This window comes from Hippoglossus stenolepis, chromosome 22 (assembly GCF_022539355.2).
Source record: "Hippoglossus stenolepis isolate QCI-W04-F060 chromosome 22, HSTE1.2, whole genome shotgun sequence".
Classification (NCBI taxonomy): Eukaryota; Metazoa; Chordata; class Actinopteri; order Pleuronectiformes; family Pleuronectidae; genus Hippoglossus; species Hippoglossus stenolepis.
In genome coordinates, this window is record NC_061504.1 from 16,894,335 (window position 1) to 16,920,179 (window position 25,845).

The 25,845-nt window shown below is 43.8% G+C and overlaps 1 protein-coding gene and 1 non-coding gene across 6 annotated transcripts in view; both read right to left on the minus strand.

Annotated features, from left to right (window-relative positions):
- Positions 1 to 2,444: 2,444 nt before the first annotated feature.
- The window catches only part of dgki (diacylglycerol kinase, iota), a 46,019-nt gene continuing 22,618 nt past the window's right edge, over positions 2,445 to 25,845 (minus strand). Inside the window, exons 3-34 of one of the 5 annotated variants that reach the window (XM_035146912.2) lie at positions 24,436 to 24,531; positions 20,902 to 20,973; positions 20,436 to 20,492; positions 20,239 to 20,307; positions 20,054 to 20,122; positions 19,745 to 19,861; positions 19,235 to 19,309; positions 19,008 to 19,103; positions 18,771 to 18,853; positions 18,395 to 18,455; positions 18,102 to 18,215; positions 17,002 to 17,127; positions 16,649 to 16,727; positions 16,301 to 16,356; positions 15,658 to 15,720; positions 14,624 to 14,697; positions 13,752 to 13,863; positions 13,578 to 13,664; positions 12,915 to 13,027; positions 11,027 to 11,089; positions 9,643 to 9,743; positions 9,214 to 9,293; positions 8,895 to 8,939; positions 8,553 to 8,622; positions 8,051 to 8,091; positions 7,807 to 7,931; positions 7,640 to 7,665; positions 6,751 to 6,788; positions 6,246 to 6,366; positions 5,896 to 5,932; positions 5,531 to 5,629; positions 2,445 to 5,314 (exon numbers count right to left, since the gene is read on the minus strand). In XM_035146912.2, coding sequence (XP_035002803.2) covers positions 5,260 to 5,314; positions 5,531 to 5,629; positions 5,896 to 5,932; positions 6,246 to 6,366; positions 6,751 to 6,788; positions 7,640 to 7,665; positions 7,807 to 7,931; positions 8,051 to 8,091; positions 8,553 to 8,622; positions 8,895 to 8,939; positions 9,214 to 9,293; positions 9,643 to 9,743; positions 11,027 to 11,089; positions 12,915 to 13,027; positions 13,578 to 13,664; positions 13,752 to 13,863; positions 14,624 to 14,697; positions 15,658 to 15,720; positions 16,301 to 16,356; positions 16,649 to 16,727; positions 17,002 to 17,127; positions 18,102 to 18,215; positions 18,395 to 18,455; positions 18,771 to 18,853; positions 19,008 to 19,103; positions 19,235 to 19,309; positions 19,745 to 19,861; positions 20,054 to 20,122; positions 20,239 to 20,307; positions 20,436 to 20,492; positions 20,902 to 20,973; positions 24,436 to 24,531 — 2,520 coding nt within the window. In that variant the 3' untranslated portion in view covers positions 2,445 to 5,259. Of the gene's footprint in view, positions 5,315 to 5,530; positions 5,630 to 5,895; positions 5,933 to 6,245; positions 6,367 to 6,750; positions 6,789 to 7,639; positions 7,666 to 7,806; positions 7,932 to 8,050; positions 8,092 to 8,552; positions 8,623 to 8,894; positions 8,940 to 9,213; positions 9,294 to 9,642; positions 9,744 to 11,026; positions 11,090 to 12,914; positions 13,028 to 13,577; positions 13,665 to 13,751; positions 13,864 to 14,623; positions 14,698 to 15,657; positions 15,721 to 16,300; positions 16,357 to 16,648; positions 16,728 to 17,001; positions 17,128 to 18,101; positions 18,216 to 18,394; positions 18,456 to 18,770; positions 18,854 to 19,007; positions 19,104 to 19,234; positions 19,310 to 19,744; positions 19,862 to 20,053; positions 20,123 to 20,238; positions 20,308 to 20,435; positions 20,493 to 20,901; positions 20,977 to 24,435; positions 24,532 to 25,845 lie in introns of all 5 variants that reach the window. The other 4 variants (XM_035146913.2, XM_035146910.2, XM_035146915.2 and 1 more) reach the window with 4 other exon arrangements.
- trnae-uuc lies at positions 22,130 to 22,201 on the minus strand. The gene has a single exon. It is a non-coding gene; the product is annotated as a tRNA-Glu (tRNA).

Consider the following 25,845-nt stretch of genomic DNA (forward strand, 5'->3'; position numbering starts at 1 on the left):
AGTTGGAAAAAATACATTAAATTAACGTGAAGTAGATTCAAACTCACGTTGTCACAACTGTAAATAAATGACAGTGTCTCTACCGTCGAGTTTCTGCGTCCACACATTAAAACAAAGTCCCCAAAAAAAAGGGTTTTTATTAAATTAACTTTATAAATGTTCCAGCTGATCTTTTATTTTGCATTTATTGTTTTCTCGTAAACGCGTCAAAGTTCAAGTTCAGAGTCACAAAGTAAAGAAACTAAATTCTGCCTCAGACAGAAACTTCCAGAAGAGAAGAGAGAAAGTGAAACCTGGAGATGTTTGTTGAGACATGTCAGAAATGACTTGATTCATTTAGGATATGGAAACTAAAATGTCTTCCCTGGATTTTCCAAAATGACCTGAAGTCAAATGACTCGTCGTCGTGTACGGACCACAGACCAACACACAACAACTGACACGAGTCACAGTCACGTTGACTCGTCAGTTTTTTAAAAAACCTCAGAATGCTGGTGAGGAAGTAGATGATGATTCAACTGTGACATACAACTGTTTTATTTCTGTCTTGAGTTGATCACGACTCTGTCAATCATCCCCAATGTGGGAAAATAAAAAGTTTTTATGGAGTTTGTCTCTATTTTTGCTTTTTGTCTCATTTGCTGTTAAACTGAAAAATCATCTGAAGTCACTGAAGAAAATATAAATGAGAAAACAACAAAACTGACAAAAAAATCTGGGATTAAAGATTAAAAACAAGAAGAAAAAATTTAAATTACGAGATTAAAAGTTTTTTAAAAAGTCACGAGATTGAGATCAAGTCAAATCTATGCAACAGTCAAAAAAATAGAGACCTAAACTGAAAAAGAAAATCTTGGATTAAAAGTTAAAATTATTACATAAATATCAAATAATAAGATAAAAACTATAAATAATAAAAATTATAATTTGTTAAAACCCAGACTTAACTGACGAGAACTGTTTCACAGTGTCATCGCAGTGACTTTCAGTTTCAGTTACTGGTTTTATCTGTTCCACTCAAAAACCTGTATTTGACCAGTTTGACCAGTTGAACAGTTCAACAACGTGAAACATCTGGTGGAAGAATCTGACCACAGGCTCCATTCAGGGCCTTGGCTCATGCAGATGTTTCGGTTTCCTCAGCAGCTGCTTCAAAACTCAACAAGGAACTTTTTTGTATTTTCCCGTTCGAGCTGATCGGAACTCGAAGCTCCTTGGAATCTACAGAGTCGACCTGGAGCTCAGATTGTGTCTGTCGACCTCTCAGGAAATCCCCGGCTGTGACTCAGGAGGTTGTGTTGATCTTCCCGGCCGCCCGAGGAATCTCTCACTCCTGTGTGTGTGTGTCTGTGTGTGTGTTTTACACAACAGTGTGGGGGGGGCAGGTCACTTCCTGTTGGAGCTCAAAGGATCAGGATGAGAAGCTGCGGTATCACAGGTACTGAAATATTAAACAGTGACGGTAATAAACCTGAATCTAATGGCTGTGAACTATTATCTTCTTCTGATCTTATCTTCACAGGTGGAGGTTCGAACAAGTCGCAGCTTGATTTGATGATGAATTATTCTATAAAACACGCCCCCCCCCCCACAGTCCTGCAGAACAGACAGATAATGATTGACAGACCTGAGCTGTACAGTTTGTCGACTCTGCCAAAATGAAATATTATGCAACTCTGTGATTTGTGAATCTGTGCAAATTCCAAAACTGATTAATGAAATATAACTTTCATCCCTTCGGTCTCCGGGTATAACATCCGTGCTCGGGCACTTGTCTGTAAAACTAGAACTTTGTGAAAAGCTTTTAAAACATCCCAAAGTGAAACGTTAACTTTGTGTGATGGAAGGAAAGGAAATAAATTCTTTGTTCAACGTGTTGTTTAAATGTAACTTTCACTTTAATTTGATCCAGTGAAGAAAATAAATGTCTTGATCAATTTAAAATGTCTGAAAAAGTATAAATTTCTTGACAAATGATCAAAACTATGAGAATTAAACAAGTCAACAACTTGAGGATTGATCATGAAACGTTATGTTCAAGTTCCCCAGAGGATGAACCCTCCACATTATCACAAACATATTTATACATCCCCCTTTTTAAGGTGTGAGGCTCCAGACCGTTAGTTCAAACCCTCTGCCTGTGAGGTGACGGTCTAACCACTGGACCACCGTGTCGGCCTGTTTCCCATCAGGACGTTCTGATGTCACGGCTCAGTTTAAACATTTAGACCTGATGGGATCAAAACTAAACAAAACATACATTTGTGGAGATGTTTCCAATTTTTGAGTCACAATCTCGTAACCTTCCGGTTTAGAGTCTGTTGTTGAGTTTCTGAGAAAGAGGAAATGCAGCTGAGTCACGGTTCAGCGGCGGCACAAGAGTTAAGAAATGCAAAAGAATGAAACACACACATCCAACGTGACAAGAAACTCAGGAACAATCATTTAAAACTATAATAATTTAATAGTTTGAACAACAATAATGCCATTTTTTATGCCATTGCCAGAAAATAATCCCAAAGATGTAAGAAAAAAATGCCATGCATGACCAACGCTGAGGAGTTTAATACAAAGTCCTGTTTCTACTGAACAGAGTGATACGAAGCGTGTGTGTGTGTGTGTGTGTGTGTGTGTGTGTGTGTGTGTGTGTGTGTGTGTGTGTGTGTGTGTGTGTGTGTGTCGTTCAGAACGGGCCGAGCTCATCACTTCTGTCACTTCTATTGAAAGACAACCTTTCGCTCGTGGTTCAGTTGAATGATGTCATCTCGACACTGGCAGCCATCGTAGAAGTTCAGCAAAGATTAATGTCGAATAAAATAAAGGAATAAAACATATTTGAGACTTGAAAACGTGAATTTAGCCGAAGTGGACGTTAACGACCGGTTTACAAGAGAAGAAGAAGAACCGGCACGTGCCCAGAATAACACTGACGCTTCATGCTACGCTACGAGCTAACACCAAACAGACGGGGACTTAAAGCAACGCCATGTGACTGTTACCGAGCCACAGCGCCCCCTGCAGCCACACGAGGGGATTAACTCTGTTCGTGGTTTGTCATGTAACAAAGTGTTTGGTATAAATACTGTAAAAAAAATGTAGAAGATTCATTTTACACCCTGGAAATACTGATTTAAGCAAAAACTTTGTAACTCAAGATCCAGGAGGTTTTTCCAGAGATCTGGATTGTGACGTTAATAAAAAACACACAAGCCCGACAAAAAACAGAAAACGTCATTTGATTAATACTGTGAATTTGTGCAGCTGCTGCAGTTTGAGGTCCAGACTTCTACGATGGCCGAGCGTCTCTGAGAGATTCTACGTCCCCGGAAAAAATGGTTCCCACTTGAGGAATGTGAATTTAGTCACGACAGGTTAAATGTAGAGAGAGACGTCACAGGGCTGAGTCCAATCCAGTGATATACATGCACACAGAATACAAATCATAACAGGTATAATAATAAAAAATAAAAAAAAATACCAAGACAATCATATACTCAACCAGCACTGAAGTTAAATTGCACATTCATGAGTCCTCGGTGCTAAACGGACGTTAAAAACATTAATGTAATGTAAACGATTAATAGAGAAACGCAAAGAGACGTCATCGATCCTATTGCATCGAATATGGCTCAGATTGTTCTTTTCTTCTTGGATAAATGCTGCAGACACACACACGCGCACACAGACACACACACACGCGCACACAGACACACACACACACACACAGTCTGTAGGTGTGTAGACGCTGCACAGAGCAGAGTGAGTCTCTCTCTGTTGCACTTGCGTCTCTTTTTTTGATTTGATATGAAATGGGACGTATTGTCTCACACAAACAGACACACACACACACACACACACACACAGACGCACAAAGCTTTGTCGCTTCAGGAGTACCAGATACACACAAGCCCATTGTGTAATTTGTGTGATGGCAGCTTGAGAGGTTTTTCGTCCGTTAGTGATTTAGCTTTAAATTCACTGTTTTTTTAAAACATAGTCTGGTTGACCCTTCAAAATAAACTGCACCTGTTAATAATCTATGTTTTAATAGGGTGTTGGGTTTTAATCCTAATACTGGTCCACTACTGGTCCACTACTGGTCCAGGCTGCTGCTCACTTTTAAATGTTAGATGTTTTACAATATGAAATCAGCGACGTTCCCCCTGAAGGTTCCTGGGTCTTTTTCAAAATATAAGAACTGACCTGAGTTCCTAAAAAAAAGTTCCTGTTGTGTAGAAACACATGTTCTGTTTGTGTTGTTCTTGTTAGTTCGTGAAATATATTTTCTGAGGGTGGATTTGAAAAAAAGCAGCTGAAGAAATAAACGTGTGATGAAATCAAAGCTCAGTGAAACAACACGTGATAAAAAGCATCGAGATCTTTTGCATATCTTTGAAGAGAGAGACTCCGACTCCGAGGACGTTTTCTGGTTAGTTTTGGTTTCACATTGTATAATTGCGGGACTGGAGAGTTTTGTCCGTCCCGTGGTCGTCACCTCCGGCGGCTGAACGAACACACACAACAACAGTGATGGATTCTGGGAGCGTTGGTGAAACCGTGGACTCGGTACGACGCGACATCAGTGCAATGTCTTTGGCACACGTTTTTTTTATGGGTAAACACACAAACCGTTACTATTTCTATCAGCTCTGAAAGGAGACTTCTTGTTATTCTGACGTTTTTTCCAACAGAGGAATTCTTTACCAACGCACGTTCCACCACTGACCACGTTTCTCACCGAATTAAAACTCGTGACCCCTGAAGATCTGTGACTGAAATAAAATCCCTTAGACGACGAGAAGCATCTTTTCACGGGTTCATCCTCTCGGCGAACACCGGTGACCTCACGAACCCGCCCCGGCCGCTCAAAGTGCACTTTGCATCCTGAGCCGTCACATGTCCCGACAATCAACCAGTCGACCAACCAATCAGCACAACCAATAAATAGAATATGAATAAATAAATACAAATAAATAGTTGATTAAAATCTCCACGGCGGCGCGGCGGCGAGCGGAGGCGGTTCCTCGCTCCCTCCGCCGGTTCCTCTCCTCGTCCGTGGAGCCGCCGGAGTCCGAGCCCGACTCTGGTCGCTCATCTAAACACTTTCCTCTCACACGTTCCTCTCCACTGCGAGTGTGTGAGTCCACGGAGGCAGAGTGAGTGTGTGTGTGTGTTTGTGTGTGTCTGTGTGCGTGTGTGCGCCTCAGACCGCCGTCTCCAAGTCTTCATGAGTGGAACAAGCTTTGTGTTGCTGGGTGCTCAGGTAGGAGGCGAGCTCCGAGTCTCCCTCCGCTTGGTCCGCTGGAGTCTTCCCCTGGTGGACACACACACACACACACACACACACACACACACACACACACACACACACACACACTCTCTGTAAATCATTCACATGTCCTGCTGGTTTCTGAGATGACTCAGCTGGAAAAGTGTGTGTGAGTGTGTGTGTGTGTGTGTGTGCACAGATTGTTACTTGTGTGTGTGTGTGTGTGTGTGTGGTGTGTGTGTGTGTGTGTGTGTGTCTTACCAGGAAGTTGGTCTTCTCGAGCGACGCCCCGGCCTCAACCAGCAACCGACAAACTGCATGCTGCTTCTCAGAGGCTGCTTTGTGCAGGGCAGTGTCCCTCTACACACACACACACACACACACACACACAGACACACACACAGACACACACACACACAATAAAGAACCTGATAACTCTGTCTACAGTTACATTTTGCTGACGTAAAAGGAAGCTGCGATCACAACCACACAACAGACGAAGGTGATTGTTGGTGGAAAGTTTCTCACGCTACCAAGTCATTTTCAGCCACAATCTGATTTAAAATAAAATCTTCCTTCACAGTGAATCCATTAGAAAACACAAGATTAGAAATATCCCGACTTACTTTTCTCTGTCTGTTAAATCCAGCTGCACTTTGGAGCCTGAAGAGCGAGAAACAGAAGAAACAGAAGAAACAGAAGAAACATGAACTAAAGACACAACGAGGATCAAAGAAAACGTGAATCTATTCATCTTAAAATCATGTAAATCTGAAATTATGCAGCATTTACAAAGCACCGGTTCTGTACAGTAGAATAAAAAGAGAGTTTGAGTCATTTGTATAAAGTTTTGTTGTGTTATTACTGTGAAACGAAAGTTGCTTTGCTGCAAATAACTTCTCGGTCCCTTAGGGTTAGGGCTAAGACGACCATGTTCATATAGTATTACACTGACGAGGGTCCTGCACTTTCTCACCTTGCTGCAGGATGAAGCTGACCAGGTCCGTGTGTCCGTTCTGAGCCGCGATGTGCAGCGCTGAGCAGCCTCCGGAGTCTCGGCCCAACAGGCTGACGCCTCGACGCACACAGTCCGACAACTGGAGAAGAGACAACAACACACTTCGTGATCAACTGGAGAAGAGACAACAACAGACTTCGCGATCAACTGGAGAAACACGGCCGCTCAGAGGAAGAAGAGGTGAAAACACAAGAGGAAGCTTTGAGTTGTAGCTTCGTAGTGTTTAACTGGACTTTTGTGCATTTTTACAGCAACAGTGACGAATCTTAAATTAAAATCAAATGTCTCAAATGATGAGATTAAACAAACCAACGACTGTTTGAGTTTCTGCAGCTAAATGCAAACAGGTCAAACTGGTTTTAATGACTTGTTCCCGTTTGTCTGTGTGTGTGTGTGTGTGTGTGTGTGTGTGTGTGTGTGTGTGTGTGTGTGTGTGTCTGTGTGTGTGAGTGTTGCTCTTTACCACAGTAAGATCTCCAGAGGTGGCAGCAGTAAACAAAGCTGTAAACACACAGGAGACAGGAATCATCAGGACGAGGCTTCGAGTCACAGTTTGTTGAACAGCACTCGGTGCAAATTAATAATTAATTGAGAGTGTTTCTGTTTCTGCAGAGACTCTGAACTCTGCTGAACTTTCTGGAGGTTGAGAACTTTTAACATTTTATATTTTCCTCATCTCTGGAGGCATCAACTCATCGAAGGTAAAAACACTCAACTGCACGAGGGACCCGTCTCTATTTGACATCTTTTGTGTTAGTTGCGTTCATACACCAGGAATTCAGCGGCTTTCGTAGAAATGAATTTAACAAAACAATGGAACAAACTTGTCAAAACCCAACTATCTCCAACTGAATATGACATTTGAAGTGAATACAGCCGGGTCTTGTTAAGACACGTCGTTGGAGCAGAGGAGTGTGTGAACTGTTTGTGTTGGAAGCTGCTGACGAAACTGAAAGTGAACAAACATGAGCTTTGTTCCAAGTTGCAGGGACGAGAAAAAACATGTTCTTTGAATCGGAGAGTCCCGGGAAGCACAGCGACTCGTCGTGTCACGCAACAACGAGTGACCAGACGACAATAAACAACTGAAATATTCCCTAGAGGAACTTTTAACTTCAGAAGAATAGGAGGAAGGTGATTTTAGAAACACTTTTTAAAAAGCCCCCAACATCTGCACATCTGCACACGTCTGTTAAACTCTCAGGGGGAAAAGAGCTGAAACGGCTCGATGTGACTAATCATCCTGTAACTGAGGAAATGATGATAAAACATCAACATGCGTAAAGCAAAACAATTAACAACCAGTTTTTGTACTTTATTAAAACACGTGAGTGTGACTGTGTTGTTTTTACCTTGATCCTCAGGTGTCAGTGGAGCGCTGGGAAAAAAATGACAGACAATTAAAATGTGACTGATATTTGCAGATAGGACTTTCACGTCAGAGTCAAATCGACTAATAGATAAATCATCATTTTAAGGTCTTTGAAAGCGGTTGTTGACCTCGTTGTTTTTCACGTACCCGGCTGAAGGTTCCACCACCAGATCAGGCATCCCCGTGGACGCCCCCGGGCTCACCACAGGCCCCTCGTGGTCCAGGATAAAAACCTCATCCTGACAGATCTCCGTCACAAAGTGGAGGTGCTCCTGCAATAACACACATATAAATATATATATATATATATATATACATATAGGATCAGACACTGGGCTGAAAATCCTCCAACTCATCCATCAAACTGTTATTTTAAATATTAAATGTTTACCTGAGCTTTGTCAATACGATAGAAGCGATCAGCTGATGTTGCTGCAGAGCGGAGACATCAACAGGTTTTAATCATTTACATTACATTATGTATGACAATAATTATAATATGAATAAACTTTATTTGTGCAGTAATTTCATTAAGTGCTTTAAAAGAGGATGAAACAACAAAAGAATAACTTTAAAAAGAAATTTCCAACTGAAATAAAGAAAAAGTGAAATAAAAGGAAATAAATTAAAATTCACCCAGAGATGAAAGTTGTTTTAAATTACATTTTATAATAGAACTAAATATAATATTGTTGTTTTATGGATCATTTCATCTCATTTATCTCCGATAGTTTTACTTTTCACTATCTTGTCTTGTATGTAAATATTTAAGTCTCTGGGATTTTGTAAACTTTAAGTAAAGTCAATAAACCGTCATAGTGAAACTTGCAGCTGCATCTGTGTTCATCTGTTATTGAAATTAAAAAACCTCAGTCAGTGTTTCATTCACTCACAATCCAAGAAGCTCCAGTTGGGAGACAATCTACTGGACGAACTGGTCCTGGCGACGCCTCTGCTCTCGTCCTGGAGACAAAGAGACGGACGACGTGAGCGTTCACGTCCCAAATTATTAATACTAACAATAAACTTTATGTTTTGAGAAGGAAGAGAAACTCAGACATCATTTCTATGGATTAATAACAAGATGGAGACGATCAGGACAATGAAACAGTGGAAATTAAATTTGTGGAATCATGGCATGCACTTCAAGCATTGCATTAAAGTCAGATCTGATATTTAAAAAATATCTTTTAAAAGACTTTTCTATGCAGAAATACATCCATAAAGTCATATACCTGATAGTGCACTCTGTGGCCAGTAGATGGCGCCTGGTGTAAGTCCTATCAAGCACAGCAAACAGGATTCAAGGTTAACAACAAACAGCCCAAAGTATTAACGTCATGTAAACTTGTGAACTGGGTTAGTGAACGATTCCACACGTGAGACGCGGCCCAACAGGATCCCTGCGTCCCCGCGGTGTCGCTCTCTTATCCGTCCAAAAATAACCACGAGCGGAGCGATGGAGCCAGCGTGTCATGAAATAATGATGAAGAAGAAAGAAAGAGGGAGGGAGGGAGGGGAAGAAGTGACGACGGTAGAGATTTAGAGACTTGCCTCTTGTAGTCTGTCGATGTAGAGTCGGCATGTCTCCAGGTCACAGTCTCCTCGCACCACCACGATGCCGACAGGGATGGCTGCAACACACACACACACACAAACACACACTTTAGACCAGAGCTTCACAAACTTCCTAACCTCTGACCCCCACGGCTGCCAGAGAGGTGGGACCCCCTGTTAGCCCCCCAGGTGGTGGAAGCAACAATTATTTCACCTTTATCTCCATTTTATGTTAATTATGAAGGGATCACAGATTGTAAAGGTGGTGACAGTTAGTTAGATAAATCGTACAACTATTTCTTTAATGACTCTAAAGCCACGTTTCCTTTTAGCTGGAGGCAACAAAGTCAGAGAAAGTCTAATCAGTGGTTCCTTGGTCGTCATCAGATCAGATTAAAATGTATACACACACACACACACACTCACAGATGTCTCTGATTCGCTCTTTGTCGTACTGCAGTCGGTCGTACTCCTGGAGGCTGATACGATTCACTCGCAGACGCAGACGATCTGGAACTGCATGAGGACTAGAAAAACAAAAAGAACACATGCATGTACGTGCACACGCACACACACACAATTCAGACGTGTCCAGACATACAATGATAAGGACACACATGCACACATGCACGCACAGACACGCACAGACACACACGTCACAAACCAAATCAGAGCTTTTGCAACACGATGACATTGAAATCCTCCCGTTCCGTTAAAACTTCCAGTTACAGGCGAGAACTTTTTAAACTGCGCTCGAGTTAAACATTTCTGATCAGAGGAGGTTGTAAACAGTTGTAAACTCTCCCTGCGATCCGATAAAGTGGGAACACAAAGGGCTCGGCCCTGCTGACGCATCACCGGCATGACTCTGTTTGAGTTTGAGGTGGGCCAACATTTTAAAGTCAATGTTTGTGGGCAATGTTGCCTTCAGCGAAGATGAAGGTCGAACACTGAGGTCAAGCACACGGTGGGCGAGAAGCAAAAGTAAAATGAGGAATAAACACTGTCGGCAAAATCACCCAGTGCCAAGCCTCAAAAGCTCCAGAGCTCAACCTTACCTGCGAAGCAACCGAGCAGTCGTGACATGTTTATATCGTTTATTCTTCAGGAAATATGAGCTTTTCTGAGGGAAGGACGTCGAGCGAGAGACTGAGCAGGTGTAAAACACAAGAGACCGGCTCAGGGTCAAAAGGTGACGAGACGACGGCCAGAAGAAAAACATCTAAAGCACATGAACTGGTCGAAAAGCTTCATCATGCTGCTGCATACACGTTCTCCCTCGTTGAGTCACCACAGACAGAAACTCACCACACAACCAGGGTTCAACCAGTATGAGCTTTAATGGGAAAGATTTGTTCCTGATGTGTGTTTAAGAGATTTTAAAACAGTTCAAACTAATTATGTTTTACAATCTGGGATATTTTAGTACATGTCACGATGGAGAATTAAGGAAAATTCAGAGATTTCGAGGGATAAAGTCGAAAATAATTAATAATTTAACGAGAAAAAAGGTATTTAAAGAAGATTAAGTCTTAATGTTTTCTATATTCTTGTAATATAATAAATAATAATACTAAACTTTACTTGTATAGAACCTTTCATACAAGAAATGCAGCTCAACGTTCTTTACACACAATCAAATTTCACATGATATTGAAAACAGTGACTTTACATCATCGTTAATATATAATAATCTGATCAAAATATTGGTTGAACCTGAGACGAACAACACAACACAACAGCTCGTTCATTCACATGTACACAAACACAGAGTGACACACAAACTGTGACAAAGGGCTCAGGTACTTACACAGAGAAGGAGTCGGGGGGAGCAGAGAGGCGGCGCAGATCAGCTGCACACACCTTCTGAATACTACGGCCGCACACACACACACACACACACACACACACACACACACACACACACACACACACACACACACACACACACACACACACACACACAGAGGAGAGGAGGAACGTAGGATGGGGGAGAGGAGGATGAAAAGAAAACAAGGGGAGGAAAAACATGGGGGAGAAGTAGAGGATATGAAGAAGAGAGAGGGGGGGAGGAGAAGGAAATCAAGGTTTAGGAAAGGAGAGAGGATAAAAAGAGTGGGGAGGAGACAAGTAGAAAACAGATGAGGAGGGAAGGAGAGAAAGAAAGGAGAGATGAGGAGGAGAGGAGGAGACAAGGAGAGGAAAAGAGGTGAGGAGAGAAGGAAAAGAGGTGAGGGAGAAGGAGAAGGGTAAAGGAGAGAAACAGGAAGGATAGAGGAGGGGAGCGGTAATAGGAAGTGAGGAGTGGAGAAAATGGAGAGAAGGAGACATAGAAGGAAACAAAGGAAATGAACGAGAGGAGAGAAAAGTAAACAAAATAAATATATAATCAAAGATATTTCAGCCAGTGGAGAGAGAGAAGGAGAGAAGAGGGGAGGACGGAGGAGAAGGAGACGACCAGAGGAGGGGGGACAGACGGAGAAAAGCTCAGAGGTAAGTAGACAAACATGAAGAGCACAGTAGCAAAGCAAAGACACTAGTGACGGCAGCTACGTTATCATCAGTTCTTCTTCTCTCACACGGACAGAGGTACACACGAGGAGTCGTTAGTGCCACGAGGACGGAGCAGTGTTAGTCGGCAGGTTTCACACGTTAGAGCCCGACGGATTAATCGGAGGTGACGATATGAAAACTCCTATTTGACAGAATAAGCGAACAAAGATTGGAGTACGTTTCTTAATTCAAGTTCTATGTATTTGGTTATTTATCATAAAGTTTATGGTTAGATAATAGACTGTAGTTATATAAAGATGGACGCCAGGTTTCCTCTTTCTCCCACTAACAAGGAAAGAGCCCGATTCTGCGCAGTGGCGATTTGGGGGCGGCGCCACGGTATCGATACACGCTCTCGACCAATCGTGAGTCAGTCTCAGCTGTCAGTCACGACGTTTCCCCCGTTTTTATATCATCAAATAACGAATTAAAACCAAACTTATCAGAAACGTGAACACTTGGACATCAGTGAGATAAGAAGTGTACCTAAAATGACAGAAACAACCTTTGACATGTTCTTTGACTTTTTTCACTTGGTCCATGTCCCACTCACTCACATGGAGGAGGTGGGGTTCATCACCTATATTACAGCCAGCCCACCAGGGGGCGATCGAGCCGCCTGAACAACACTTTGGTGTCATTGCCAATTTTTTAAAATATATATCTGACAATATAACGTTAGTGAAAATGGTTTACTCCCAAATATCAATCCGGCTGTATTAAGACGTTTCTTTCCACGACGCTCTGCGCTGCTGCTTCGTCCCTGAGAGAAATCAATAAACGAGTCCCGGTGTTCGACTCCTGAGCCGAGGAGAAAAACCACCGTGTTACATTGTCACTTTGTCACCGGAGACGCGGCCGATACTTTGTGTTTTGATTGGTGCCAGCGGACGACATCACACGTCCGTCCTCGGACTGTGGTTTGGGGCGAGATGAAGAGAGACGTGCGACACTGAGAGGAGGGAATGTCAGCTCCCACTGAACAGACTGCGTGACTCACTCGGTGCGAACCCGGGCTTTTACAACACTGCTGGCCTAGTTCCTCTCTTTACGTGTGTGTGTGTGTGTGTGTGTGTGTGTGTGTGTGCGTGCGTGTGTGTGTGTGTGTGTGTGTGTGTGTCTGTGTGTGTGTGGGGGTGACTCACTCGTTCAGCAGGGGCACTGAGGTGCGTCTCTTGCTCTTCTGGACCATGTTGGCCTGATTTCGGAGGGAGATGCGGAGGGTGGTTGGGGCCAGTCGACATGGCTCACCGTCCACCTACATGCACAACACCACACACACACACACACACACACACACACACACACACACACACACACACACATCACTGTTGACCTGATACAACGATAATCGAACAGAGGTTTTCACGGCAGCTGACCAGTGAAGACGCAGCAGCAGGATTCACGCAGGATGAAGCCGTCAGGATTAAAGCAGCACTAACAAGAAACCAATGCACTCATGGATGTAAACGATCAATCAATTAAGTGCAGTTGATAATTAAATGGATTAAAAAATATATTGATCCAAAACCTCTAATTGATTCAGATTTAGAGCCTCATGTCCGCGGCTAAAAATCTGTTTAAATATAGAAGAAAATCATTTTCTCGTGTATTCTGGCGTTTTATAGAGGAATTTAATCGCCTGTGTATAACCAGGAATACAAGCTTTGTAGCCAAGGACAAAGTAAATAAAGGTTTCTATTCAAAATGCACAGAGGTATTTAAACAGACTTGATTCCGACCTGAAGCTCCATCGTCTGATATCTTTAGTTTCTGGTTCTGAAGCTGGTGAGTGTGTGAGTGCTCACCTGAACAGGAACGGTCTTGAAGGTAGTTAACACAACCTCTCTGCACTGGTGGAGTCTCTCCCCGTGACCTCCGACCTGTAGCGCTGCCTGGTGGACAAGAGGGAGACGTTCAACTCAGAGAGAGACAGACAGACATTGAGTTTCTGTCTTCCCTTGAAGCTACACTTCTCTCACCAGTGAGGCCACGGTGAAGCCGATAACCTCGATGCAGCCGTCGTCATGGCGCTGGGGTTCGAAGTCTCTGTGGTCGCCTGTGTTTCCCCACGGCATGGTGCCAGCACAGTACCTACACACACGTTGGGACAATGTTAACATCAAGACACTTACAGCAACATGTGACTTTCACTGAGCCACAGCGCCCTCTGCAGACACATGTGGGGATTCTCTCTGTTGGAGCTCTGACTGAAGCTACACACAGCTGAGCCGTGGACATCACCCAGAACCTGAACCAGAGGAGCTGCTGCTGTAACAACTCCACCAAAGTTTCCTGCTGAATATTGGAGATAAACTCTGGTGTTTAACAACTTCTGAGTCGTTTTAACTGATCCACAGTTCAACTTGCTGGAGCTGATTCTGTAAACCCAAATATCACTTCCCACGCTCGAAGCTAACACATCAGATGCTTTCCAGGATCACGTTCCTCTTCTGAGTCTCTGGACTTCCCCCCCGACCACAGGCACTGAATTAGTTCTCATTGTTTTAATGTCTAACCAGGGAGATGATGTAACTGCTGGTGTGGGAGGATCTGAATCAACAGCTCCAGTGTCTCAGTATGAAACCTGAACGAGACCTCCGGCCCCCCCCCCCCCGACTTCAGAGGCCACTGACCCACTTTAGATTCATTTCATTACAGACTTTCACTGGAGAGTTGCAGCGTCTCGTGGTTACGATGCTTCAAAGGCTCAAGTGAAACCGTGAATTATCACAATCGAGTGAAATTGTTTTGCTGCGAAAATTAACCTCATTCAAATGTTGTGTTGCTTATTCATAAAAAACAAAAGCTGTTGATGATACGAAGGAGGCCCACTTGACATCTATTCACCTACCTGGGAATGTTCAGAAACACAATGCACTGGAACTTCAGCTCCTGGATCTTGGCGGTTAGATCTGTACCGTCACACTGAGGAAGATACAGAATGTGAATATGAATGAGGGAGAGCGATTTATGTTCAAATAACAGATTTGCAGGGAGGACGAGTGTTTTGCAGGTGAACGGAGCGTGCACCCGTCCGCTGAACTCTTCTGCTTTCACCGCCTGAGAGTTTCCTGATGTGTTTACTCGTCGCTTCAAGCCTCAACCTCACTTCTGAGTTTTCACTCTCGGTTTCAATTACGTTTTGATGTGGGAGATGGAAAGTAACGGATGGAGGTGAAGGTTCACATCCGTTAGAGCCACCAGGCACATATTGTACCATCGTGAAGCTCAGTTAGTTGTTTGAAGTTAGCGAAGCATGTACTTTGGTGTTTAGCAGAGAGGTGTGTGGTTAGTGATAGAGCAGCAGCAGCGTGGAGGTGTGTGGTCAGTGATAGAGCAGCAGCGTGGAGGTGTGTGGTCAGTGATAGAGCAGCAGCGTGGAGGTGTGTGGTCAGTGACAGAGCAGCAGCGTGGAGGTGTGTGGTCAGTGATAGAGCAGCAGCGTGGAGGTGTGTGGTCAGTGATAGAGCAGCAGCGTGGAGGTGTGTGGTCAGTGATAGAGCAGCAGCGTGGAGGTGTGGGGTCAGTGATAGAGCAGCAGCGTGGAGGTGTGTGGTCAGTGACAGAGCAGCAGCGTGGAGGTGTGTGGTCAGTGATAGAGCAGCAGCGTGGAGGTGTGTGGTCAGTGATAGAGCAGCAGCGTGGAGGTGTGTGGTCAGTGACAGAGCAGCAGCGTGGAGGTGTGGGGTCAGTGACAGAGCGTCTCTGTGGGGCAGAGAGGATTCCAGTGTCTGGCTAAAGGACGCTTCAGCCTGAAAGATGTCAGACGAGCAGTTGAAAGACGATGTTTCTAATCACTCGGCCGACCTGCCGCCCGGACATGTCGACATGGAAGGTGATACAGACCCAGAGAGAGAGAGAGAGAGAGAGTGTGTTAACACTCACCACCACTCTGACGTGCTTGGACAAGTCCCTTGAGCTTCTCTGGAGGAAATCTGAGAACGCAGCCTGCACATGCGCACACACACACACACACACACACACACACACACACACACACACACACACACACACACACACACACACACACACACACACACACACACACACACACACACACACACACACAGACAGACAGAAAAGGATCCAATCAAGCAGAATTACAGATCATTACATTTCCTAAATAGAGACCGCCTGTAACTTCCAATCTTACCACTTTATTGCACTTCCCTCACAAATATCAAAGCGCACAAAAAGGGAATTCAATTAATTTTTTATGACTTGTTTAAGCTTTAAATTCGTATCAGACACGTTCTCATAAAACAAACTGGAAAAACAATGAATAACTTATCAGAAATTCTACAAACTACAAGTGTAGAATAAACGGTCAAAATGAAATCCTACTTCCACCTCAGATTTAAAGGAAATTAAACATAACCTTTTCTATTTTCTCTCCCTCTGTCTTCCGTCCCCTCCATCTCTCCTTCTATCACTCCTTCCCCCTAATTCCTCTCCTTCACCTAATAAACACTTCCTCTCAGTCACATTGTCATTCTCGTGTGTGTGAAGACTCAAGTGGGACACTCACTCCTGCATAGAACATCTTGTTGCGGAAGCGACTGTTAAACTTTTCCGGGTTGGCCTCTGGGAACACGCAGAGAAGAAAAGAAGGAGAACATATTAAATATGCTGCAATTATCAGTGGAATGAAAAATGAAAACTAAACACAGAGGCATCGAGTAATAGGCCGAGAAGTTTTTACTCTCATGCACGAATGTGTTCTTTTTAATATTTCATGATATTCAGCTTCTCGTTTCGTTCACAGCGGTGGAGTATGTGGCACTAAAGGGAAAGAGAGGGACCTAATGGAATATGAATAGAGATAATACAGAGGTGAAAATTAGAGAGAAGGACATTAAAATAGATTTCCACTGACCTCTGGACTCGTGGAACTCCAGGGTGACGTGAGCGTCGAAGCCCAGGCTGAAGTAGTTGTTGAACACATTGAGAGGCAGCTGAGGACGCGGGAATAACACAAGTGACGCATTAGCATAAATATAAATATCCCGGTTCAGCTACAAGCATCACCTCCATTCATTTAAAGATCCTCTTGTGAAAATGTGCAGATTTATTTTATCCTCTTCTCATGTTTGCCACTTGTGAGGATGTTGTATGTTAGGATCTCATGACGTGACCCGACAGTCTTGATTGAAATATAATCAAGTCTGAATTTGTAGATCTTCGTGATCCTAGGAGTCGTTCCACCACCACACTGAGCTGGCGTCTCACCTTCTGCGTTCCCTCCTCTGGCAGAGCAGCACTCTTCTCCACCAGCAGGTTCCACCTGTCGAGCTGCACAACAGAACCGTCCTCCACGTGACACAGAACCTTGGACACGGGCTCGTCAGTATAACCCTGCGCAGAGAGACACACAAACACATGCTTTGTTTTGTCTGACCAACAACTGAACATCAAACATCAAGTCCTCACATTTAACAATCACAATATCACAATAAAACAATGGCTCTCTTTCTCCTCCAGTCAATACATGCGCCTCTCTTCCTACTCTCTCCACATCATGTTAGTTTTTTAGTTTGTCTCCTTCTGGACCAGGTCAGGAAGTCAGTGTGCCAAGGACACGTGCACGCACACGCACGCACAGCAGAGCTCACACCCGACACACAGTAAGTCACAGGGACATTCACACCCACACTGAGAGAGACGGGGACGAGTTTTGGTTTGTAAGAGCGAGAGAGGAGGAAAGAGGGGATGAAAGGAAATGAAAGGAGGAAGGAGCAGAGAAAAGAAATAGAAGCAGCAGCAACAGAGACAAAGTGGAGAGAACATCCTGCAAGAGGACGAACTGGGGACACACTGATTACACTAATTACACACACACGGTAGATAGGATTTCTCGCCGTTCAAAGCATCTGTATCTGACTGAATCAGTTTTACTTTGTTCCGCTGAAGATGCTAAAGTCCTTCACTCGCCCTTCAGCATTCAACACTGTGCGCAGAGACTGCAATCAGAAATCAGTGGAGTAGCAAGGTCCTGCCGACACACACGTGCTCGACCAATGAGCGAGTCCGTCTCAGCTGTAAATTAGGACATTTCCACCCCCCGTTGTTATATCAGCAAATATCTAATTAAAACCAAACTTAGCAGGAAAATGAACGTGTGATAATTGTCTGTATCTTAGTGTAATTTCCCTCGGAGATAACTTCCCTTTGATCCAACTTATTTTAATAACGACGTGTAAAAACAACGTGACCTCAGCTGCATTAAACAGACACAGGGGACACTTGTGAGTGATTGAGCACGGGGAGGAGAAGCTGCCACATCCTGTCGCTCTCCGTCACCCTCTGCGAAGTCAAGGCTAGGAACTCACCCCGCCCCAGTTGAGCGTCCTGGCGAGGTCATTTCCTGTTCCCAGAGGAAGAACAGCGACCGGAGGCTGGGGGTTCATCTGCAGCTCATCGAGCGTGGACAGGATCCACCCAACCTACAGAGAGAGGTTCAAAAGGAAAGAGTTATTACTAAAACACAACAGAAAGATAAACTCAGCTTTTTTACCTCAGAAAAACTAAATGAGACAATCAAACCATAAAATCCTGATTTCTCTGAGACGTTTTTGGTTTTTTCTTTCCCTGAGAAATGCTGGAGAACTTCACAGAGTCTTACCGTCCCGTCTCCTCCACAGGCGAGGATCCTCAGATTTGGCACTTTCCGGTACAACTCCAACCTGACGGGTCACAAATTGCACAGAGCAGAGTGAGGCTCGTTTGTAGAAGGAGCGTCTCTGGCAGAGCGCTGCGCTGATTGGTGCTGAGTTCCTTGAAATCTTCCCTCAACCCATGGGGAAGTGCATTTTAACGAATAGGAGGAGACAACGACTAAAACTGAAGTGAGTCTGTACTTTCGTCCGAGCAGTGGGCTGCGATAATGGTCCCATTTAAAATGAATATTTCAGCAGAAAATTATAAATCACTCCAAGTTCATGACTGTTTTCTAGTTTGAATTTAATAAAATAATACTTCTGTGGCGAAGGGGTACTTACGCCTCTCGCAGGCCGCCGTGCGACAGGTCGAACACCTGTCGAGGGTTCAAGATCCACATGAACATCTGTAACACCTTGGCGCCCTACAGGGAGAAAAACAAAAAACACATAATTTAATTACGATAGTCTAGCAACATCACACACGTCTTCATTTACACATTTATAAACATGATGGGATCTCTTCTGCCCAGTGTTTCAAACACATGATAATAAAAGATTTATAAAACGTTCCCCGACCTGGTTGCCGCCGCTCTTCGGATTGACGAAGACCAAGATGGGCTTCATGAGAGGAGAAGGAAGCGGCTTCAACATGAACGGACGCCATTTGGAATCCTGCACAAAGAGACAGAAGAAGACAGATGTGCAGTAACAATAATCACAATATATTAATTGTGTTGATGTATATAGTGAATGTATAGTACTGTTTATTGTATATCAAACTTAATTGTCACAGTTTTACTTACGTCCAGTCCCTTCTTGCTTGTCCTTCGTTTAAAAGACGTCCGCTTTTTTCTCCTTGCCGAGTTCTTAAGTGAGCTCTGAGGGACAGACACACAACACACACACAAAGTTCAGTGGCTAGTTCACTGTCGTGGTGTCCCTGGTGATGGTAATTAAAAGTGCAGTGAAACATGTGATGTGACTGAGGGATACGTGTGTGTGTGTACGTGTGTGTGTGTGTGTGTGTGTGTGTGTGTGATAATGGAGACACAAACCCAGTTCCCTCAGACAGATCAGACATGTGTCAGCTCATATCACGTCATAGGCAACAATGCACACGCACACACACACACAGTTTGGACACAGTCCTTCTATTATCGTTTTATATTTAGATCCAACAAGTCATTTCTCATTAATGTCACTATATGGCAGCCAGTGAACTTTATCCACCACTGGACTGGGAGCTTTGCAACGGGAGCGTGTGTGTGTGTGTGTGTGTGTGTGTCTGTGTTGTCAGTTGTGTTTGTGTAGACCTGTGGTTTCCTGACTTTGATGATCCAGGAGGGGGGCACTATGACTCCAGCGTGGGCCCCCAGAGAACACGGCTCCTCGATCTGATGCAGCATGAAACACGTCACCTTGTTGTGGAACTGGGACAGAAACAGAAACATGAACGACCCTCGTTATCGTTTCAAAATAAAAGGTTTCCAGATGCTGCAGTTCATGTTTTAAATCCCTATTTTACCAGACTTTGTCAGTGGGGCAGTGTGTGTGTGTGTGTGTGTGTGTGTGTGTGTGTGTGTGTGTGTGTGTGTGTGTATTTCAGAGGATGAGTTACTTACAGCCAGTTTACACCAAGAACAACTGATGGCGATGATTTCTTTACTGTGGAAGAACTTCTGTTGAAAACTCTGCAGAGACGGAGACAAGTACGCTGAGGTAATTTACAGGAACACTGTCAACTGACCAACAACAACAACATTACTGTGTGTGTGTCTGTGTGTGTGTGTGTGTGAACGTGTGTTACCTTTCCACATTGTCTACATTTGCCGTCTTGTCTTCGTCTGTGAACCCAGTGATGTCTCAGTGCGTTCTGCTGTCAGAGAAAGAAACATTCAACACGCTCATTCCTTTTCTCACCGTGTGAACATGATGCACAATAATTCCTCTTCTCACACACACACACACACACACACACACACACACACACACACACACACTTACATCTCTGAGGCATCGGGATCCTCCCTCTCTGAACGTCGGCTTACAGCGGAAGTTAATCTACACGGACGCAGAATAAATAATTAACAAACACTGAATATCACATTATATTAGCAGCAGGTTGACATACAACCACATGAATATTTAACAGCTGGAATTCATAAATACATCATCTACACTAATGGACATTATAAAATGCACTACAGACTTGTTTCTGTCTGTAGTTAGTCTCTGACTCTGAACACTAAGCTGCCTGCTCTAAGTATATTTGAACTGAATTGAAACAATATTTGTCAGACTTCCAGGAGGACAATTCTGAATTTATACACTAAATTCTCCTCAACAACAATAGTGCATGTTGTGTGTGTGTGTGTGTGTGTGTGTGTGTGTGTGTGTGTGTGTGTGTGTGTGTGTGTGTGTGTGTGTGTGTGTGTGTGTGTGTGACTGTGTGTGCATGTGTGCGTCATACCTTCTCTAGCTGCTCTATGCAGCCAGTGTGAACAACGATCTTACAGGCTGCACATTTCCTCCTGGGGGCCGACTTCTTGAAGAAGAAAACAGATACAGAACACAGAGGGCAGTGAGATACACAAAACACACACACACACACACACAAACACAAACACAAGCTGTGTAAAGATGCACACCCTGTTGCACTCTCACAACAGCAAACAAACACAGAGCTACACACTGAAATGTTCTCAAGATGCCCAAACATTTCACTTCTTCTCTTTAAAAATTGCTTCAGCAGATTTTTTACCAGCAGCTCCGACAACACAGGGGCCTCAAGCATGAAAACCTCCTCAATGACATTTTACACCTTCAGTTATTTTTCCAGACTCAAATAACAAATATGAACAAATTATAATGACAGTGAATTAGCATTGATTGAGCAGCTGGAAGCAAACCTGCTGTACTGCTTTTTATACTACACATTGCCCAAAGGGGACAATAAAGATACCCTTGATTAGGGAGCAGAATACAATATGTTGTATATCATATGTAATTATCCTAAATTGAACAATGTAAGTGTTTAAACAACTTCCGGCAGGAGCAAAGCGGCGGTGGCGCCCAGAGCTGAGCTGCTTCTACGACTAAAAGCAAACACATTATTACCGCTGATGACGACTGACACTGTAAATCTGAGGTTTGAAACCAGATGCCTCCGTGATGGCCTCAGTCATTTGTCAAACTGTGTAACTGGCAATAAAGAATAATAAGCAAACACTCCAGTTGCCAAATTGCCGTTTGCCTTCGATGAATAATATGGCCCCGCTGCCCCCCTCCCCACTCCTGCAAGACCAACTAGTCATTATGGGTAATAATATGACAGCTGATATTGGAGTGGTCACAGAGTTCACTCTTGATCGTCACCGTGAGCAACACTTAGCGGCAAAGTGCCTCTGATAGAAAATGTCACGTAAACAAAGTGAATTCATTTTTCACAGTCGTATCTCGTCGGTTATTGGTTCTGAATGTTCCACCACAGAACCGCCTTTAGAAGAAGTACCACGCCGCATCAGAGGAGCAGATCCTCTTACTGACAGAACGTGAGGGAAGAGTCCAGGACTGATAAACCGGCCACTGACCACACAACTGAACAACTGCTCTGCCCCGTCAGCAAAACACCACAAGGTGTCAAAGCTCATTATCAATCACCATATCATGTCCTAAGGAATCACATGTTAAAAGTCATGTTCCCATACCGGGAGTCGAACCCGGGCCACCTGGGTGAAAACCAGGAATCCTAACCGCTAGACCATATGGGACATGGTCACTATTGATCCTAACTGAAGTTTGAACATCTCTTTGTGAAGCAGTGTTGACATCTTTCACTTTTTAAATCATTTGGACGATATCGAGGTCACGAGTCAGTCTCACCTGTCAATCATGACCTTTCACTGTGTTTTAATGTGATTGAATAACTAATTAAAACCAAACTGATCAGAAACATGAAAACTTGAACATACATTAGTCTGATAAGAACTAACTAAAATGACCATGTGTCCATTATGACTCCTTAGTTTGCAGGAGTCTGCAAACATGGTGGAGGCGGTGTGTTTATGATGTTAATGATGGTGTTTAACACTGCAGTCTGCCACCAGGGGGCAATCAGGATGGTTTGGCATAACTTTTCATGTCGTCCATCTTTAAATATCGTTGATCTCACGGAGCAGATGTTGCTCCGTCCAAACTAAACAGCGGTAAACAAGTACAGCAACACATCAGGTTAATTAACAAGCTAAAGCTCAACAAGTCCAGATTTGCAGTGAGCGCAGACAAGCGAGTGACGTTAACGCAGGATGGTCGGCCTCTATCTTAAGTCTGAACCTCAGTGAGAATTTGTAAACAGAGGCGACAGGGTTTTGCAGGAAGACTCTTACATCAGCTCTCCCTGCTGAGTTTTAAAGCCTCAGCTGCAGCCCTCACAGCGCCTGGTTTATCCCGGATGACTGAGACTAAATCCGCCGTATCCACAGCGGCCGTGCACAGGTAGGAATGTGATTCCACTGACGTCAGCTTGTCATTGTAAGAAGCACACAGCTCACAACGCCGCTGAAATATTTATCTAATTAAATTCATGACAGCGAGAGAGAGAGAGATTATGGTGAATTTGTTTTTCGCGGCAGCTCCGTCTTCACGGGCAGCGGCAGCGGCACCGGCCTGTGTTACACTGTGTTGTCGAACACAGTGTAATTGCATGTCATCGACGGAAATGTACAGACATGTCATTATATTCACGTCCGACTGAAAGGCTATTCCTCAGCTCTCTATTCCAAGAGCCCCTGCTCCTTGTTAAAAGGTGCGAGGATGAAGAGCAGCTTGTTAATATCTGTGATATGATTTCTATTTGTCTCAACACGCTCGTGGCTCCTCACAGTTTATAGATGAGAGTCGACTTCATGCTGTTTCCTAACCACTCAGATGGACCAGACCAGATTTCACGCTTCTCATTTCTTGTAAATTCCCCCCAAAAAAAATAACTGAGCTGCAGCATGTGAGCAACATTCAGTTGAATTCAACTCCGACTATAAACGAGTTCTTTGAGTTCAGCGCTGAAATCAACACCGTGCGTTTGGAAATTACAGCGCTGCGTGTTCTCTTTCTTCCCACTCCATCCTCTGATGTGAAATCCACAACAACACATTTCAACACCACCAACAACACATTTCAACACCACCACCACCACCGCTGCTGCTGCCGCTGCTGCAATCGGCTGCTGCAGCTCTGGGGCAATAAGCTTCTCATTGTAACGTCTGGCTCGTGGCCAGCGTCAGTCCCGTGTTCAGACCGGCCGCCCCTGGCTGACCACAGATCAGCCGAACACGCTGCTTCACCAGCTTTTAAAAGGTATGTCATCAATTATTTCCTTTTAGTGGAATTAAAGTGATGACGGCTTTTCGGAGCAAAGAAAAGATTTGTCACTGCTCTGCAGAATGTGATGTATGATGTCGGTACCAATTTATCAGTTGGCCAATAAAAAGCCAAAATGAGCCTTATCAGCATTTATTTATTTGATCACACACACCACAGGTTTGTGCAGCTAAATCCTTATTAGGACTTATGGTCATTAATCTGTTCGATTAGCACATAGGTATAATTCTCTCATAATAAACTGAAGTCCTTGTTTATTATTCATTATTATTTACTATAAATAGTCATATCAACATGCCTCCTCTTTCTTAATTCCACCGCTGGAGAAGAGGCCTTGGACGAAGAATAATAACTCCTGCTGCCTCCGGCCGATTTAATGATTTTATTGATTTATTTATGGACTCCTTTTATCGTGGGATTTGAACCAATCAATCATGGTTCTTTTGAAGTGTCTCCATGGTCCCAAAGTGCCCATGCCCCTCAGAGCGCTGCGTTCTGTCCCTAATCTAAACTTTAATCATGACCAATTTGTGCCTAATCCAAACCTTAAGCTACCCACAGTTCACATCCTCTCACCCCGAACCTTAACCATCACACTGCCTAACCCCAAGGCGTGTACACCACTCACTGCAGTCTTCAGTAAGCAGGTGTCCTCTCCGAGATAACACAGCTCTCCTGAGCAGCTCGTCTCCATCCACAGGTGATCTCCGTTCACGGCGTTCTCCTGCAGGGACACAGACGAGAGGCACAAAGAGGGAAACGATGATATAATAACTCGCATTATCCTCCCGCGTGTCTCACTCAGATCGTTTTCAGTCGTGTTAAACTGCGACCACATGCACACAAAGAGCGCCCGGCAGCGCGAGTGGTCAACAAGTGTGTCAAGCACATAATTGCCGCCGCTGAGTGGGACGGTAATTTCACAGTGCATGTTTATTTTAGGTGCTGAGCAAAACACGACAGGGCCCCGAATGCAAACACACAACTACACAACACACATCTATATGCATACAAACATGTGAGTGCCTATGAGTGCATGAGTGCGTCAGCGGGAGGATGTCAGCTTTCTGAAAGGGATCTGATTTACTATCACTGCGTCGTTTATTACAATATATGCTTAACATGCTAAATATTTGCCTTTTTACATCTAACATCTAAAATATGAGGATTTTATGATTTTCTCTGTCACAGGTGAAAGTATATATTAACCCTAACCTAACCTAAAAGTACCATAAAAATAAATTATATAAACAAATCGTCCCTGCCAGTAAAACTGTCCCTTAAGTAAAAGTAAGTTAAATTATCAAAAGAAAAATGTTCTTTACTTTCAGGAAACTCTCAGTTTTTCACTTTTCTCAGATGTTAAATTATGGATAAAATTTGGTTTTGCCATCGTTATCAAATTCAACCTAAAACCTTGAAGTGACCCCACAGTGAATATGCACAAACAGGAACTGAATCATTAGCTCCTAAAAGGCTGTGTGTGTGTGTGTGTGTGTGTGTGTGTGTGTGTGTGTGTGTGTGTGTGTGTGTGTGTGTGTGTGTGTGTGTGTGTGTGTGTGTGTGTGTGTGTGTGTGTGTGTGTCGTGCAGAGAGCTAAAGGCCAGTGATGATGGGCCGGAAGTGTCCCTGCAGACAGAGCCAGAGGGAACCTCAGATCTGCCCCCCCCACCCCCCACAACAGTTTGTCTACTTACACCTTCCAATTAACAATACACCATATTTTATTTACTGTTAATCAGCGCTGCCTGATTTATTTAGTGCCTGACTGGTCCGTGTAAGAATCCAACTGGTAACAGACTTCAGATCATTCTACAGTAAAACCCTCCCTCTGCTACTCTCCCTCTCTTCTGGTTGAATCAGTTTAAAAACAGCCGCCTCCCTTTCTTCCGTTACCTCCATTGTAAACGAGGTGAAGTTGGCAGCACTGGTTTCTTCACACCCTGTTTCAGAAACATTGCAAAAAAAACACACAACCACGGCAGAATAACGGCGAAACCAAAACGAGACGGTTCGCAAATTTACAAACAGTTAAATG